An 18,114-nucleotide genomic window follows, 5' to 3' on the forward strand; every position below is an offset into this window, starting at 1 on the left:
TCTGCAGCTCTGTACTGATCCCGAGCTCTTCTCGTACACAAACAGACACAGACCCGACCTACATCTAGCCTCTAGTCCTATACTACACTACTATAGACACAGTCCTCTGCAGCTCTTAAGAATCACAATCTTACAAATATTTATTTTGTTTTTTCTCAACAGAATCACCAATACCAAACATTAACTACCCGGGTTTGAGACCAGACCCGCTTGTATACGGAGATCCGAATGCGGCAACTAAACTACTGGAACATATCTCTATAACGTCACTGATTTTCATAGTATACATGTTTACAAGGTAATGAAGATATATCTCAATATAAAAATGAAAAGAAACCTGCTTCTCTTCTTGTAACTTATTTGTTGCGAGAGGGTAATTCTAAGGACGATACGAATGGTTTTTTTTTCCCCAATGATTAATTATTATAAAAGTACGTAGATTATAAGTCGATTAGTGTTTTATCATTAGAATATCGTCCACGTATAGATGAAGGGTTTCTTCAGTTCTTTTTTTTTTCAACTCCAGTACCGAAGTTTCTTTATATGACGTCATTTGACGTCATGACGTCACAACCGGACTGATTGTGCGTATATAAATTATATATAGAGTAACTCCACAAATCGATCACTCGACTGTTACAAAGGCCCTCCGAAGACAATACGACAATAATCATAACGATACAAACACATGTATCGATGTTTTAGAATTTCGCGAACCCGCAATGGAAAACGAAGTGGCTTATCAACTGATATCGAATCGACTTACATTGCGTGCATTATAATAACGTATCTCTTATATCGATGTGTACGAATTTCGCGAACCCGCAATGTAAAACGAAGTGGGTTAACAGCTGATATCGAGTCGACTTACATTGCGTGCATTATAATAACGTATCTCTTATATCGATGTGTACGAATTTCGCGAACCCGCAATGGAAAACGAAGTGGGTTAACAACTGATATCACGTTTTGTATCGATGGTTTGAATTTCGCGAACCCGCAATGGAAAACGAAGTAGGTTATCAACTGATACCGAATTGTATTACATTGCGTGCACTATAATAACGTATCCTTTTTTTTTAATATACTACCCACTTGTCTTGTATTTTTTGGTAGCGCTCCGAAGTGTCCTATTCTTTCACGTGTATCTCTGACAGCTTTATAGCAGCACCCTAGAACACTGCTAAAGATATTCGACGCTTGAAAGGCAAACGTGACTAAGCGACAATGCGTGAACTTTACAGTAGACTAATCTAAAGTTGAAATACCTGAAAACAAAATTTATTTTAAAGAATCCAGCTGTATTAGAATCTAGCTAGTAGCTGTAGGATTGAAATGATTTTAATAGACCTAGAAAAAAATTTCTTTTGCGCATCGAATATGGTTATTGCCTATCATTTATGTACAAATCAGTTATTGTCGCTTAGTCACGTTTGCCTTTCAAGCGTCGATATGGATGAAGGTAGTGTAGAAAAAAAAAACGTGTCGCCTCAACGTTTTCAATCGATTTTCGTAGTTAAAGTAGAATTTAGTATCATGTTTTATATTCTTAATGAATTACGATTTTTCGTATATTGTACGCAGTCAGTATTCATAAGTATAACGAGTTTTAAATATAACAAATATTCATCTAGTGTAATAAAATATAGAGTAGTTTTTATATTGGAACACGTTTATGCAACATGGATCAATGAATTAAGTTTCACTAGTGGACGATAAATGCAATGCGTGCCAAGCAAACTTTTGTTTCTAAATTCAATTTTTGAAACAAAATTAAAAAATGAATTCGAGAAGTGAAATGCTGTATAGATTAAGCGACATTTCGCTTAACACGCGATATTTATCTTTATTTTAAAGGTCCGTTTTATTTGGTATCAGCATCATAAGTTCGATGTTTTCTAATTGAACTTCAAATAAGTTTACCCCATTCCATACCAAAATTACAAAAATGTCGCTTAAACCAAATAGCGTTTCACCCCTCAAAGTGAATCGTATTGTGTTTAGTATAAAACAATGTATTTTTTTTTCAAATGCCCATTATAAAATTTATTTGTATATTAAAAATAGGTCTTCAACCAGAACAAAACTACAAAAAAAATGCTTGAATCTTTCTTGCATAAGAAATTTAATAAAAGAATGACAGTGTTATAATTTTAGTGTCGATAATATATAAAACAAAACAACTCAGTGTTTATATATACGGTATTTTTTTAAATATTAATACAATGAATCTCGCTTTAGAATCTCTGATGTAAATTTTAACTCTACCCACGACCCGGGATGATTTAAGGATTCTAGTGACACCCCATTCATCTAAAGACGCTTAGGTAATAGTGAAAGCAAAGAAAATCACTTTCGACATGGAAACATTACATTTTATTTGAGAATCTTTTAGCCAATGTATTCCAAACCCCATTCTTTTTAAGGTTTTAAGTGTGATGGACTACATCACGGCGGGCTGTAGCATTGAGGTTGTGGGTCACGATAACTCGGCTCATGAGTCTATTTGAGTGCGAAGGTCTAAAAGGTCATAAATGAATTCATACTAAGGCGAAATTCATGCCAGCCCTATTTCGGAGATTGAGTAATTGAATTAGGGTTGGAAAATTTTAGTAGATTAGGTCAAACTCTCTGGTAGGGCTCTGGGTGAGTTTTTATTAATAACGTCTATAGATATTAATAGAAGTTATCTGATTTTTACAATTTTGCTATGCGACCTGAAATGTTTTTTTTTTTTTGTTTTAAATTCTCAATTTATCTCGGACTGTATTAGATATTTTAGGTTTTGTGATTATAACGATTCTAATTCCATCCAGTTTTAAAGACTTATTGTTTTGTAATTTCGGATATAATTTTTTTTTATATGTAGTGATAGTGAGTGTGTTTTTGAAAATAAAAAGAAGTTTAGTAACTTAATTGTGTTTTATTCTTCGTTGTGTGTGGGTTCTTTTTTTCATATGAAATTCAACGACCTGGTTACGAAATGTGTTTATATTAATTTTGTTATTTTTGTGTAATCTTATAGTTAAAAATTATGTTTGGTTCGCAAGAAAGAATATAAAAAATGTATTATTGGTTTTCTGTATAGTCGGTTAAACGTGATAACGTCAGTGGCAGAACTATTTGAACTGTCAGCTCTGACGTCACGCGAGAAGAGAGAAATGTGTCACAAGCTAACGCTTGGTTTTTTTTCTACGTATTCTAGTATATTCACAGAACTAGTCAGCTCACGGGGCTCAAACCTGGCGACGTTGCTAACACTAACCCAAGCAAGAGCAGTGCTTCGCTGAATCTACCGCCGGATCGGAAACGCGACCCACTGAGAAGATCCGGCGAGTAACTCTGTGGGTTGTGTCTTTGGGTTAACTTACTCGCCGAGACCTTCATGTAGGATTGGTAAGAATAGAACGTATGTAAAGAGTTTGGAACGGAGCTTTAAAGTGTGAGTGAGAGAAAAAATTAAGAAAGTGAAAAGAGAATGACAGAAAATCAAGATGGCGTTTAAATGAGTAAGGCGTAAGAAAAAAGGTGTCAATTAGTTTTTAATTATTAAATAAAGAAGATTTTGGAAAAGGAAGGTAAAAGTGCAACATTCCCAATTCTACATACATACATATATAGATTATAAACAATGTCATATAATCCTTTAGGAAAGTCAAAACATTTTTTAAATATATGAAAATTAAGTTGACTTTTAAGATACGTACACAAAAAATTATCAAAATTAGTTTTGAAACATATAAGTAATACTTAGTTAAAATAAAAGTTCAATAAAAAAAACTCCAATTATCACACCATTTTAAATTTATTGAAATAACATATTTTATAGATACAATTATGAAAAGTGTTTTTTTTTTCATCTTCTATATTTCCAAAACTATTAATTAATTATTAATTACAATAATGCCGTTTTTTAAATTAAAATAATGAAAAATTAAATTATTAATACGCGTTTATAAAATGCATTGTACTTTATTGGATACTGCCGTTACAATACTAGTTCACGAGTGAGGTATGGAACAGTAATGCAAGTTTTGTAAAAGTTGTTCGTTTATGATATATTTTATATCGAGGAATGAAAGACTATTTGGTTTAACCCTTCGACTGCCGTGTAGGTCAGTCACTATCACTTTATTTGTATATAAAGACTAGGTCTTCAACCAGAAAAAAACTATAAAAAAATGCTTGACTCTTTCTTGCATAAGAAATTTAATAAAATAATGACAGTGCTATAATTGTACAGTGTCAGTATATATTAAGACAAAACAACTCAGTGTTTGTATATACGGTTTTTTTTTAATATTAATATTTTACAGAAGTTGCAAGAATGTCGCTTAAACCAAATAGTCTTTCACTCGTTGAAATGAATTTAAGTTGACATATGTATAGTATATATGTACATAATATTTGACTTGAAATTCTTTTTTTTTTATTAGAAACAAAATTTGTAAATGTAATTTTGGTAACCAAAAACCTTTCATTAAAATATATAATATCGAAATTTATTAATGAAATACGTATTAAAACTAAAATTTATTGAGCCCGTTCATAATACTATATACCGTTACGTACATTAATTAATTACAAATACATTGTGTTTTATTAATTACCACATTAACGATAAGATCGACCACAGAGTATAAACAGCCAGGAGCAGAAAAATAATTTTTGCTATCTGATGCAAATAGTATAATCTGTAAAAGAAAAATTAGCGCGGGTAAATCACGGTTGTGGGACAAAGTTGTTGGAATTGCCTTTTTTTATTGCTTAGATGGGTGAACGAGCTCACGGCCCACCTGGTGTTAAGTGGTTACTAGACTCCATAGACTTCTACAAGGTAAATGCCGCCACCCGCCTTGAGATATAAGTTCTAAGATTTCAGTGTAGTTACAACGGCTGCCCCGCCCTTCAAACCGAAATCCATTACTGCTTCACGGCAGAAATAGGCAGGGTGGTGGTAACCTACCCGCGCGGACTCACAAGGAGTCCTACCACCAGTAAAAAGTACTTACTGTCTTAGAACGCTTTTATTAGCTCGGTATATATTGGGTGGGTCCAGTAACCACTTAACAACAGGTGGGCTGTGAGCTCGTCCATCCATCTAAGCAATAAAAAAAAAAAGATGTCTATGGGCTCCAGTAACCGCTTAACACCAGGTGGGCTGTGAGCTCGTCCACCCATCTAAGCAATAAAAAAAGTAAGTATTAACATTACCTTTTCCACTTTATCCTGGCTCTCGGTAGCATCTCGTCGCTCTCTTTGAACAGGTAACGCCTGATGCCGGCCAAGTAGCTCTCGAAGTACTCCTCCCAGTTAACCTCCGCCATGCTGAACGGGAACAGCTGGCGACGCGAGGTGACTTGTGAAATTTACGCTTAAGATTAAATTTGTTCCTATCTAAGCTGGTAACCTTAAACGGGGTATGCCAGCGTAACCTGACGAGTAGGTGAGCTTCAGGCTTGTGGAGAGTACTTAACGGTAGGCAGCGGCTTAGTTCTGCCCCTTGAATTGCTGAAGTCCATGGGCGTCGGTAACCACTTGCCATCAGGTGGGCCGTATGCTCGTCTGCCTACAAGGGCAATAAAAAAAGAGCTTACGGGGCTCTAGCCTGGGGACGTTGCTAACACTGGCCCTAGCAAGAGCAGCGCTTCGCAGAATCTATCACTGGATCGGAAACACGACCCGCTGAGAAGATCCGGCGAGAAGCTGAGTGGACGAGTGTATACAATACGCCCGGTGCACGCGTACTTGAAATGTACCGACGAGTTTTGTATTTCACGCCCAATTGAGTGCAATCTCGAATGTATTAATGTCTTCTCTATCACGTCAATGTCGTTGCACGCAGGTTTTACAGTACAAAGGCTTTTTTCTGGCAGGGGGCCGTAGCTCTTATGAGTTTTCCGCGCCTAGGTGACGCGCAAGGCATGTGGGACTGGTCCTCGACTGCGAACCGCGGGCCCAAGGCTATTTTTAGGGCCCTACCCACTCCTTTGCACTCTTACACCCGACGTCTGATCCCCGAGTCCGAGTAGGGGGGTTCCTGCGGGTTCAACGCCACAACCAGACTCGCGGCGACAGTCCAAAGACTGCCCCAACCTTCGAACCGTAACATATTACTGCCCCACGGCAGAAATAGGCAGCGCGGTGCGGACTCACAAGCCGTCCTACCAAAAGCTTAAGGTTCTCTGATACCTCACCCTACGCCCCGTAATAAGCACTCACCTCTTTATCCTCGACGGTCGTTTGATCCCAGAGCTCCCTCGTTCTCGTGTTGCAAAAACTTATCTCTCTCGTCGTGAAATACGATAAGACCGATGAGAACTTATGTATCTTCTTGTAAACTTTGAGCATTCTGTTTTAATAAAAAATGCGCACCGATAAATTAGTTTGTATAGGTTTCTAAACTTGAAATTCAATCTCTATTTCAAGGTTAGAAAATCTTTTGATACCTACTTATTCTTTTGAAGGTAACAAATCTAAAAACAAAAACAAAGAAGAAATCTCATAAAATACATGACTCGAAGACATGACACATTTACTAAATTGAATTTCATATTTACAAAGTTGAATTTGATTTTTGTAAAATTTAATTTGAAGTTAAAAACCTATAAAATATATTGATGTGACGTATCATATCGTGCTTACAGTGCCCGCCGATATATATCCCACATCGTCGATTGGTTAGAAAATATCGGCTGATTTCGGCTTCGTAGAGCGCTATCTCTGTCGCACACTTCGTATGTGACGTTTGTCGGTCGTTGTCCAAGCGCGGCAGTTTGCGGCCTGACTCCTGCTAGTGCGACAGAGATAATGCTCTGGGAATCCGAAATTAGCCGATAGCCTCTTTCCATAGATCGATGTGCAATATTTCACGCCTTTTTATTTCCTACCTGAGCTGATGGTCTTGAGAGACCATTTCAGCGTAACCGGGCAAGTAGGCGAGCTCAAACCTGACGTTACTAACATAAACCCTAGCAAGAACCGTGCCTCGCAGAATCTACCACCGGATCGGAAATGCGACCCACTGAGAAGATCCGGTGGGCTGTGTCTGGTTTAATTTACTCGCCGAGCCCTTCGTCGCAAGCGACGGGTTCGACCAGAACGATGACCGGTACTTAAGGCACCTAAAAGCACCGTTAATGGATCGGGAGGATCCGAAATTATGTGTTTTGGGCGACGTCGACTGTTTACCACGGTCCGCAGGATCGGGAATGTGTTTAATGTCGGGTAATGTACGCTTCTATCGCTACAGGCTCTAGGATGTAAGTCAGTGAAGCAATTTCGGAGACTCGATAAACGGGACCACGGCATGAAGCTGGAGATTTATCAGGTGCTATATAGGAACGGCAAGGTGCGCCTCTGAAGGACTGATCCAGGATATGACTGAAGCTAAATGCCACCGGATTTATTGCTATTGCGGATCGGCTGCTAAAATGAAACTAGCTAATCATTAATAGGGCATGCCACCCCCTACCCTCAAACGGAGATGCGCTACTGATTAGCGACGTTTACGGGTATATATCCTGCCAGTGGGATTCAAAACAGGAATACATGAGGACTTAAGTATTGATGATTATTAAAATCTAAATCATTGAAAATTCTTATGAGGGACCCAAAACAAACTGAAAGATCTAGGAAAGTTACTCACTTTGGTTTTCTTCCTAGACATATTGCGAGTGTATCCACTAGTAGAGCAGGTATGAGGTGTAAGAATAATATATAGAGGTTATTCAGAATGGCTGATCGCGTTAGACGCAGGGAAATGTACCTGAAATGTACATAGTATTCAATAAAATGGATGTAGATTTATTAAGGATAAGACGTCCGGTGCATTCGTATCTAGCGATGCACTGGTGTTCAAATCCCGCAGGCGGGTAGGTACTAATTTTTTTAATGAAATACTTTCTTAACAAATGTTCACGATTGACTTCCATGGTGAAGGAATAATGCTTATCGTGTAACAAAAATCAAACCCGCAAAATTAGAATTTGCGTTATTACTGGTGGTAGGACCTCTTGTGAATCCGCACGGGTTGGTACCACCACCCTGCCTGTTTTTGCCGTGAAGCAGTAATGTGTTTCGGTTTGAAGGGCAGGGCAGTCGTTGTACTGTTAAAACTGAGACCTAAGAACTCATGTCTCGAGGTGGGTGGTGGCTTTTATGCTGTAGACGTCTATGGGCTTCGGTGTGAGCTCGTCCACCCAACTAAGCAATAAAAAATTGTAGATCGAATCAGTATAGAGCTGCAGAAAAATGTCTACAGTAGTAGTTAGTATAGGGCTAGAGGATACTGAACATTACGTACCACACAGCATCACTGAAAGGATTTCGATCGATCATTTCCATGTTGTGCTTCATGAAATCGCCCCAGGTTATCCTGTTTTCGACTGAACTGACGTAATTGAAGATCGGTGGATCGATGGGCCGCCGACTGAAACGTATCGTATGACTTGTCACTTTCTGAACGGAATCCTGTGCGCTGTGCTGTTGCCTGGATTGCTTCGAGAGCTGTTTGATGAGGTCTTAAGGAATATCTAATATAAGCACAAACTTAAGAGATATTCCATTGATCACCAAGCAAACTTTCGTGGTTTTTTTGGTGATTTTTTTTTATTGACCTGGTAGGCAGACCAGCATACAGCTCATCGGATGGTGAGTTATTACTGTCATCCATGGACTTCAGCACTGCCAGGGGCAGAGTCAAGCCACTGCCTAACGTGATAAACGTATGATTATGTGCAGGATTCTATGAAGTTTCCGTTTAATAATCCTTATATTATGACAATATGGTATAGTAGAGTAGGAGGAAGTGCCAACGACGTCTAGAGTTCTAGAGGGTATTAGCAGAAAGACTGGACGGACCGACCCTGGGTAGGTTCATCAAGCAGCTGTAGAACATGCAACAGCAAAAATGCCCAGGCTGCCAGGGACGGAGCTGATATACTTAGATTTACTTAAATACTAACATAGGTCTTCAGTTATTTGTAATACTAACACACTATGATGTCTCGAAATAAAAGATTTGTATTTTATTTTTATATATTTATATAATAGTAAAAGTTACGAGAAGGAAGAGGTAGACCTTAGAAGAAATGGATGGATTGCGTGAAAGTCGATACCTGTAAGATGGGAGTGAGCGAAGAAATGGTATATGATAAAGGAGTATGGAAGGAGAAAACATGTTGCGTTTGGAAATTGGAGACTACACTTATATTATACTCACCTTTTTGCGTATGTGCTATGGACCGATTTCGCAGCGCATATAAGACAGTTGACCACAGCATCGACCGGTACTATGTCGGCCGTGACGGAGCCATCGCACTGCAGCGTCCGGAGGATCCCCGTACCTGAAAGAGACGCAGGTATCATGCTGTCGCACTCGCACTGGAGTCCAAAATTCTTTTATTGTAGGGTAGATGTAAACTGTTGCCGCCGGTAACTACATTCTCCATCCTGCAGACCTGAGAGTGGTAAACAATCGATGTCGCCCAAAACACGTCATTTCGGATCCTCAAGATCCAATAACGGTGCTTTTAGGTACCGCAAGCAATGGTCATCGTTCGCGTCAAGCCCGTCGCTTGCGACGAAGAGCTCGACGAGTAAATTAACCTACAGACACAGCCCACTGAGTTTCTCGCCGGATCTTCTCAGTGGGTCGCGTTTCCGATCCGGTGGTAGATTCTGCGAAGCACGGCTCTTGCTAGGGTTCGTGCTAGCAACATCGTCAGGTTTTAGCCCCGTGAGCTCACCTACTAGCCTGGCGACGCTGACATGGTCTCCAGACCATCACCTTAGGTACGGAAAAAAAAGGTAAACTGCAACTCGGCATAGCAGTAAGGGCTGCTAATAGCCATTCACTGAGTTCCTCGTCGGAACTCGTCAGTGGGTAGCAATTCCGATCCGGTGGTGGTTCTTGCTAATGTTAGCTAATTCTCTCTGGTTCAGCCCCGTGAGCTCGCCTTCTAGTCTGCGGGTACTTGGAATAACTCCGCTACCAACGGTTAAGTGTGAAAAAAAAAGGAATTTCTTACCACTGCCAACTGCGACACCTGTCGGCCCGTACATGTTGTCCACCCAACTCTTCAATGGCTCCTTGCAGGTCGACGTGACTGAAATATTGTTTAAATGCAACGTAAGAGTGGCTGAGACACAGCTCCTGTCCATGTTGTTGAAAAGTCAGGAAGTGTGAGCACCCGTGAACACACGTGAGTGTACGTGAGCATACGTCCCCTTAAGTTGTAGAGACAAGCTCTGGAGGACTTGTTGACTGGTGTTTGGACAAGAAATGCCTTTATGAATCTGTTTTATGTAAGACTACCCGTAAAAAAAAATTCTGAGGGTTTTTTAATTACATACATCACGCTCAGCGGACATTGTTAAGTGATGGCCAGGGCCCATAGACAACATGAATGTCGCCATCTTTGTGACATGAGATCTCAGTTTCAATTGTAACCCGACCCTTGAAACCAGAACCCAAGATTGCGTCGTGGCAGATATAGATAGAGTGTTGGTTCAATCCGTGCGCCCTCACCACTGATAAAAGCTGATTGTCGATGACTACACGCTGGTATAATACTTAGAGACCTTTTGTCTTTGCACATCAAAGTTTTTTGCAGGCTTATACCAGTAGACCAGTAAATAAATACGTGATAGCACTGATGAGTATACATACCGATGGCCGGTCTGAAGATGCCCACGGGCACCCCGTTGGCGTTCACCCTGATCTCCTTCTCGGCTAGCGCCTTCGTAAACGTATAAGTGTTTGGCCAGGGTCCAAGAATCCTGAAAATTGGAAAGCATTCCTTTCAAATCGGATACCACTGGGGGTGCTTATTGAAAACCAAACTACACCAACTTTTTTTTTCCTACCTGTGCTTATAGCCTTGGGAGACTATTTCAGCTTCACCTTAACGTGTAGGTGAGCTCACGGGGCTGAAACCGGAGTGCTGCTAACGCTGACCCTAGCAAGAGCAGTGCTTCGCAGGATCTACCACCGGATCGGAAACGTGACCAACTGAGAAGATCCGGCGAGAAACTCAGTGGGCTGTGCCTGTGGGTTAATTCGCTCGTCGAGCCCTTCGTCGCAAGCGACGGGTTCGACGAGGACGGTGACCGGTAACACCACCACTGACGAGGCCACCATATATATGACACCATGGTGGTTTTAAAAGAAACTAATAGAATTACTTCGGTAACATTGCGTTGATTTGCTCGTCGCTAAGTTTGCTGATGGTGGTTTCCAACTGCTGACAGGTCGGTTCACAGGCGTAGAACTTCTCCTCGATCTTGGGCAGGTGAGAGTTAGAGTACGCTGTTGAGATGTGCATCAGAACCTGTGGAGGTGATGTCTTATGAACTTCGTCCACGATTTTAGGCAATCGCGAAAAGACGCTTGACTTATTAAGGATGTTCCACCAGATATTCCAGATGCCCAGATTGTCCTAAATTTTTGCCGCGTACCCGTCTGGAGGGCGGAACAGTCGTCGCACATTCGACATTGCAACTTCAAGTATGAAGGTAGCGGCAGCAGCGTTGGAAGTGATATCCAAAAATCGGTTTTCGGTTTGCTGGTTGAGGAAACGAGAGGTCCATCCACGGGTCTCAAACCTGGAGCAGAACGTGGGTTCATCATCAAATAACTCACATCGAGCTTCCTCATGTCCCGCGCCAGCCGCAGCAGATGCAATGGCGCCCTCACGTTAGTGGTCAGTGCCGCTCGAAGGTGCTCGTCAAATTTCACTGTGGCCGCCGAGTGGAAAATTATGTTCACCTGCAGATAATAATTACCAGTGCTATTTTCATTCTCATCTTAGTAAAATTCGCCCCTATGTTCATGTCGCTTGACAGCGAGATCTTGAAGAATATAAATGAAATACTCGTAGTATGTTCCATGTATGCAGGAAGGGAATGTATAGATAATTGGATAAATAAATATGGAGCAAGGAATGACAGAGATAGGAGATGTCGTGTTAGAAGGTAAGAGGGACGGCGAATGAATGTTTGACTAATAGTTTTCTTTAAAGTGAGAGGAGGGTGTAGGATCCAATAACCTACACACACACAACGCAACACACATGCATCATCACAATGGATCGCAATTCCGATCCGGTGGTAGATTCAGCGAAGCACTGTTCTTGCTAGGGCTAGTGTTAGCAATCTCTCAGATTGAGTCCGTGAGTCTCACCTACTCATCCGGGCTTAGCTGGAATAGGCTAGTCTACTAGCAATTAAGTAGGAAGCAAAAGGGAATCTGCGTACTGCGATCAACAATCGGCACTTTGTAGCACCATTAAATACTTGTGTACGCGAAGCTGTATACCGAAATAGCCCTTATACCTACTGCTGAAACTTAAGTCCAATGTGGCGAGGTTAGTTTTTTTATTACTCAAGCTGGTAGCCTAGATAGTTATGCCGGCGTAGCCGGCGAGTAGCTGGGTTCTCAAGGCCCTAATCTGACGACGTTGCTAACACTAGTCTTAGCAAGAGCAGTGTTTCGCAGAATCTAACACCGGATCGGAAACGCGATCCACTGAGAAGATACGGCGAGAAACTCAATGGGCTGTGTCTATGGGTGAGGTCTGAGATGACGTCTTAGTGGTAATCGGAGGAGACTGTAGCCATTTCTCTAATGCATCCTTTAGTCGATACGAGAATGAGAAGGATGTAGTGATGCTGTCTTAGAATAGATAATTATGGAGTATCTTACCTTTTCGGTGAGCATATGCCTGTCTGACAGTGTCAATCCGAGCCCCGCGGCCTCGCAGTCAGCTGGCACCACAACGATCTTGTGCCTAAACTTCGGCACTTGTGTTTTTAAGCGGTCGAAAACCTTGAACAGTTTATTTGTGTTAACGAGTCGTTTACACCGGATTACAATGGTCAATAAGTAGGTATGGTGTGGTAAACTAGGTCGCTTATGTACTTGTCAATGTTTGATCAATAAAATAGATTTTATTTTAATTCTTCGTTATTAAAGTGACCGGAATTTCGACTGAGATATTTTTTATATTTAATACGTTGACTCCGGGATCACTATTGAGGGATTTTCAGCCAGTGCGTATGAGGCTTTTCGAGGCAAGATTTGACGAGGAACAATTCAATCGTCCTAAACCACAAACTGTACCTAAATAAAAATTTGATGCATCCGAAGTAATGTAATACTAAAAATCCCGAGAATTAACCGTAAAGTTACTATTAATCGCGCTTATGGGCCGCAAAAATCGAAGAAAATATTAATTACAATATCGATAATCTCTTCAGGGATGTTAAGTCAATGAGAAATATAAAAAAATACGATTTCATGTAATTTTGAGGTGTCAGTCGCTATAATTGAAATGCGATGATGGCGTCATCATCATCATCATCGTCATCAGCCTTTATCTGCCCACTGCTGGACATAGGCCTTCCCCAATGCCTTCAACATAATGCGATCCTCCGCCTTCCGCATCCAACGTCTTCCCGCCGTGCGCACTAAAGCGTCAGTCCACCTGATGATGGCGTGAACACTATTAAATATATATATATCGAGGGCTAAAAGCTAGTTGGCTTAAGCTACAGTTTTTGCATCTTTACAGGAGAGCCCTTTAAAGATTAAAATTTTGAAATAAGCACCATAACAAAAATAATATCAGCTATTTGAATGGGGTAAAATTTATTGAAGTTCAATAAAAAACATCGAACCGTTGATGCTAATACCAAATAAAATTACAAAGATAAATGTCGCGTGTGTGAAATATCCCTTAAACCAAATCCTTTTCACCATCGAAGGGTGTTTTTTTTTTTTATTTTTATTTCAGGATTATTGGTGGCCCGGGGCCTTTGCAGTTTTAGCAGGACAGCTGGGCGAGCAAAGGCTCAGCCAGGAGGGGTGGGATTTGTTAACAGCTGCCCGAGCGACTCCGAAGGAGGCCTAACAACTCAAGAGCAGCTGCTTCGCGAATGAATCTACCACCGGATCGGAATCGCGATCCGCTGAGAAGATCCGGCGAGAAACTCAGCGAGCTGGATCATGGGTTAGGTTGCACGTCGAGCTCTTTGTCGAGTTCGACGAGTACGGGGTCCGGGGTCTCTAAGCTTGCTCCTAGTGTTAGAGCTGAAGGCGTCAGAAATTATGTATGGTATGGGGGATGTATTACAATATGCCTCTAACAAGTGCACATATATATACATCTGTTTGAGAACAACTTTATTCTATATGTAAATACTAAACAATAAACATACTCTGCCGACGTCCGCATGAATTCTGCACTCAAACAAATATTTACCGATCGATTCACAACAACACAAGCCTTGACACAAATCGATCCATCAACACACTTTATATATAGGTATATAATAAAACGTTTATCTCAGTTGTTATATAAATCAGCCCACAGAGGTCCACTGTTGGACATAGGCCTCCCCCAACCGTCGCCACAAAGATCGGTCCTCAATAGGTCGTTGGTCATTCTTTTTTTTTATTGCTTAACTGAATGTACGAGCTCACAGCCCACCTGGTGTTCAGTGGTTACTGAAGCCCATAGACATCTACAACGTAAATGCGCCACCCACCTTGAGATATAAGTTCTGAGGTCTCAAGTATAGTTACAAAGGCTGCCCCACCCTTCAAACCGAAACGCAAATAACTCAATATTACGCAAACCGATTTCGATGATTACTGTTTTAGTGTATATTGATTTGTTTTGGAATATCTTTTTTTTTCTATTTGAAGTCGGTTTTTGTTAAAGCATGTCTATTTACAATTATTTATCTTTATCTTTATCTTGAAGCTAGGTTAATAATAATATTAGTAGGACGTAGCGTGGGTAGGCCTAAGAAGTCGTCGTGACCTAAAGGATAAGACGTCCGGTGCATTCGTATCTAGCGATGCAACGATGTTCGAATGCCGCAGGCGCAGGCGGGTACAAATTTTTCTAATGAAATAAGTACTTAACCAATGTTCACGATTGACTTCCACAGTGAAGGAATAACATCGTGTCATAAAAATCAAACCCGCAAAATTATAATTTGCGTAATTACTGGCGATAGGACCTCTTGTGAGTCCGCACGGGTAGGAACCACCATCCTGCCTATTTCTGCCGTGAAGCAGTAATGCGTTTCGGTTTGAAAGGTGGGGCAGCCGTTGTAACCATACTGAGACCTTAGAACGTATATCTCAAGGTGGGTGGCCAAATATCAAGCCTTGGGAAAAATTACCGGTCCGACATGTCGGTCAAACGGTCAAACGTTATGGTTCGTAGGACAGGCAAATAAACATTAAACCCTCGCGGCGATCGATCAGTAATCCGTATGCGCTTGCCACAAATACCCCACTCACCGGATCTTCGAATATTTCTTCGATTCTCGTATAAATATCTTTTCCTTTCTTTTGTCTGACTAGTAAATAGAGGTTCTCCACGCCGGGGCAGCTCCTCAATAGTTTCTCGATCAAAACTTTACCAAGGAAGCCTGGAACAAAGTGATGTGAGTTAGGTACATAATATACATAAGCGAATTGGCCGATCTATGCAGGGGCGTTGGCAAGAGTTAGGTTTCTTATCTGACCAGGGCAACGCAAAGTCGTCGTTGCCCGAAACATGTCTTGTCGGATCCCCCGGATTCACTCTCGGTGCTTTTGGGACCCTCAAGCACCGGTCACTGTCCTCGTCAAGCTCGTCGATTACGAAAAAGAGTTCGGCGAGCGAACTAACCCATAGACACAGCCCACTGAGGAGTTTCTCGTCGTATCTTCTCAGTGTATCGCGATTCCGATCCGGTGGTAGATTCAGCGAAGCACTGCTTTTGCTAGGGCCAGTGTTAGCAAATTCTCTGAGGTTGAGATCGTGAGCTCACCTACCCGTCCGGGCGTAGCTGTAATAGCCTCGTAACCAGCGAATAGGTGGGGGAAAAAAGCTAGATGAGAGAAGCTGAGGATCCTGCTCAATGTTGAGCGATTGGAGAGACCTATGTCCAGCATTAAAAGCATTGGAAGATTTGTCTTCTGTATGAATTGATTTATCTATACTAATATTATAAAGAGTAAAGATTTGTTTGTTTGTTTGTTTGTTTCGAATAGGCTCCGAAACTACTGGACCGATTTGAAAAATTCTTTTTCCATTAGAAGCCGACATTGTCCCGGATGAACATAGACTACATTTTTTAATTTTTATTTTATTTTATTTTTTTGGTTTCATGTGTGTTTTAATGTTTCCGAAGCGAAGCGAGGGCGGTTAAATTATTTTGATTTGTTATTGGTGGTAGGACCTCTTGTGAGTCCGCACGGGTAGGTATTTCTGCCGTGAAGCAGTAATGCGTTTCGGTTTGAAGGGTGGGGCAGCCGTTGTACCTATACTGAGATCTTAGAACTTATATCTCAAGGTGTGTGGCGCATTTACGTTGTAGATGTCTATGGGTTCCAGTAACCACTTAACACCAGGTGGGCTGTGAGCTCGTCCACACATCTAGGCAATAAAAAAAATGTTATTTATAAAGATTAGTATCATGAATTGATTAAAAGCTAGTTTCTCAATTAATTAATTAAAAAACCCCAAATGGAATATAAAAAATATTATTTTATTAGCCATTCCCAACCTTGTCCATCGCATGCCGCGAGCTATGGCTTCAGTACTAAAATGATTCATAACTTATTTGAGTGACGTGCTTACAAATAACTTTTACAGCAAATAACAATATTGTGTCATATTTATTGTAAAGGTTACATATATAATGCTAATTCCGCCGAGGTCGTCCGTGCGATGGGACCTTGAATATCACAGCTTACGTTTCTGTCCCCGTTTATTAATTAATTAGTTCGGTATTTGATTTAATTACGTGATTTTGACAAAGCCTACGTACGTGCCTAGATAGACAGCGGGCTTACTATGTGATTGCGTCCACGCGTTTTCGAGCATGAAGTCGTGGACTCAATATTTAACCATCAACCAACCTACGGGTGCAATACGTCTTATATTAATACGCGAAGCAAAAACTTTGTACACATTTTTACGAAAATTGCGCAGACGGAGGAGTATGAAATTTCCCACAGACAGAGAATATAGAGAAGAAGTAAAGAATGATAATATTATTTTTAAATTATGCATAAAAAACACATTAAATCAATAAAAAAAACATTTTTTCCTACCTAAGCTGATGGTCTAGAGCAGGGGTGGGCAAGTAATTTGATAGTCGGGCCACATTGCAGAGGAAAATTTGACCTCGGGCCAGTTTTTTTTCTAATTTTAAGTATACCTAGTTTTTGCTAAGGATGTCAATTAATGAATTTTTGAATCAAAATATTTATTTATCAAGTCATTTGAATAAAAAAATTGAAAAGAAAATTTATGTTAGACAAAAACTAATATTTCTTTTTTTAATAATAATATATAAAATGCATCACGAGCCAGACAAAATTCTACCGTGGGCCACCATTTGCCCAGGCCTGTTCTAGAGAGACCATATCAGCGTAACCTTAACTAGTAGGTAAGCTCACTGGGCTCAAACCTGACGATGTTGCTAACACGAACCCTAGCAAGAGCCGTGCTTTGCAGAATCTACCGCCGGATCGAAAACGCAACCCACTGAGAAGATCCGGCGAGAAACTCAGTGGGCTGTGTCTGTGGGTTAATTTACTCGCCGAGCCCGTCGCTCGCTCGCTCGACGAAGGGCTCGAAGAGAGCGATGACCGGTGCTTGGGGTACCTAAAGCTCCATTAGTGGATCGGAAGGATCTGTAATGACGTATTTTGGGCGACGTCGACTGTTTACCATTTGGTCCGCAGATCGGCTATGTAGTTTCCGGCGGCCACGATGAGAGGATTCTCGTGTCGTGTCGCTTTATCGAAGTGGGTTACACACACTACCATGGATTTGACACAACATTCTTATTTCTTAGGTGGGTTCACGACCCACCAGTGATTACGGGAGCCCGTAGACATCAACAAAGTAAATGCCCCCTTGAAACGTGAGCGCAAGTCTTCTAGCTTTTACAGTACAATGGCTGCCCCACCCTTGAAAACGAAACGCATTACTGCTTCGTGACAGAAATAGGCAGAGCGTGGTCAAGAGACTCCGTACCACCAGTAACTTGTTAAGTTTGTACGTATTAGAAAAATTCGATGTGCCTGCGGGATTCGAACAC

At 41.0% G+C, this 18,114-nt stretch overlaps 2 protein-coding genes across 3 annotated transcripts in view; one reads left to right on the forward strand and one right to left on the reverse strand.

The window, feature by feature from the left end:
• Positions 1-2,916, forward strand: part of LOC101740067 (lachesin) — a 28,976-nt gene extending 26,060 nt beyond the window's left edge. Inside the window, exon 10 of the mRNA XM_004930709.5 lies at positions 163-2,916. Within this exon, the coding sequence (XP_004930766.1) occupies positions 163-184 (22 nt within the window). The 3' untranslated portion in view covers positions 185-2,916. The remainder of the gene's footprint in view (positions 1-162) is intronic.
• An 870-nt stretch (positions 2,917-3,786) lies between these two features.
• LOC101740654 (fatty acyl-CoA reductase wat) overlaps positions 3,787-18,114 on the reverse strand; it is a 32,762-nt gene continuing 18,434 nt past the window's right edge. For both annotated transcript variants that reach the window (XM_038019376.2, XM_062675351.1), the window contains 12 exons: positions 15,317-15,447; positions 12,707-12,829; positions 11,645-11,770; positions 11,188-11,333; positions 10,673-10,782; positions 10,032-10,109; positions 9,224-9,347; positions 8,306-8,431; positions 7,649-7,768; positions 6,223-6,352; positions 5,215-5,342; positions 3,787-4,694 (listed from right to left, as the gene is read on the reverse strand). In XM_038019376.2, coding sequence (XP_037875304.1) covers positions 4,607-4,694; positions 5,215-5,342; positions 6,223-6,352; positions 7,649-7,768; positions 8,306-8,431; positions 9,224-9,347; positions 10,032-10,109; positions 10,673-10,782; positions 11,188-11,333; positions 11,645-11,770; positions 12,707-12,829; positions 15,317-15,447 — 1,430 coding nt within the window. In that variant the 3' untranslated portion in view covers positions 3,787-4,606. The remainder of the gene's footprint in view (positions 4,695-5,214; positions 5,343-6,222; positions 6,353-7,648; positions 7,769-8,305; positions 8,432-9,223; positions 9,348-10,031; positions 10,110-10,672; positions 10,783-11,187; positions 11,334-11,644; positions 11,771-12,706; positions 12,830-15,316; positions 15,448-18,114) is intronic.

The sequence above is a fragment of the Bombyx mori genome, chromosome 23 (assembly GCF_030269925.1).
Source record: "Bombyx mori chromosome 23, ASM3026992v2".
Taxonomy (NCBI): Eukaryota; Metazoa; Arthropoda; class Insecta; order Lepidoptera; family Bombycidae; genus Bombyx; species Bombyx mori.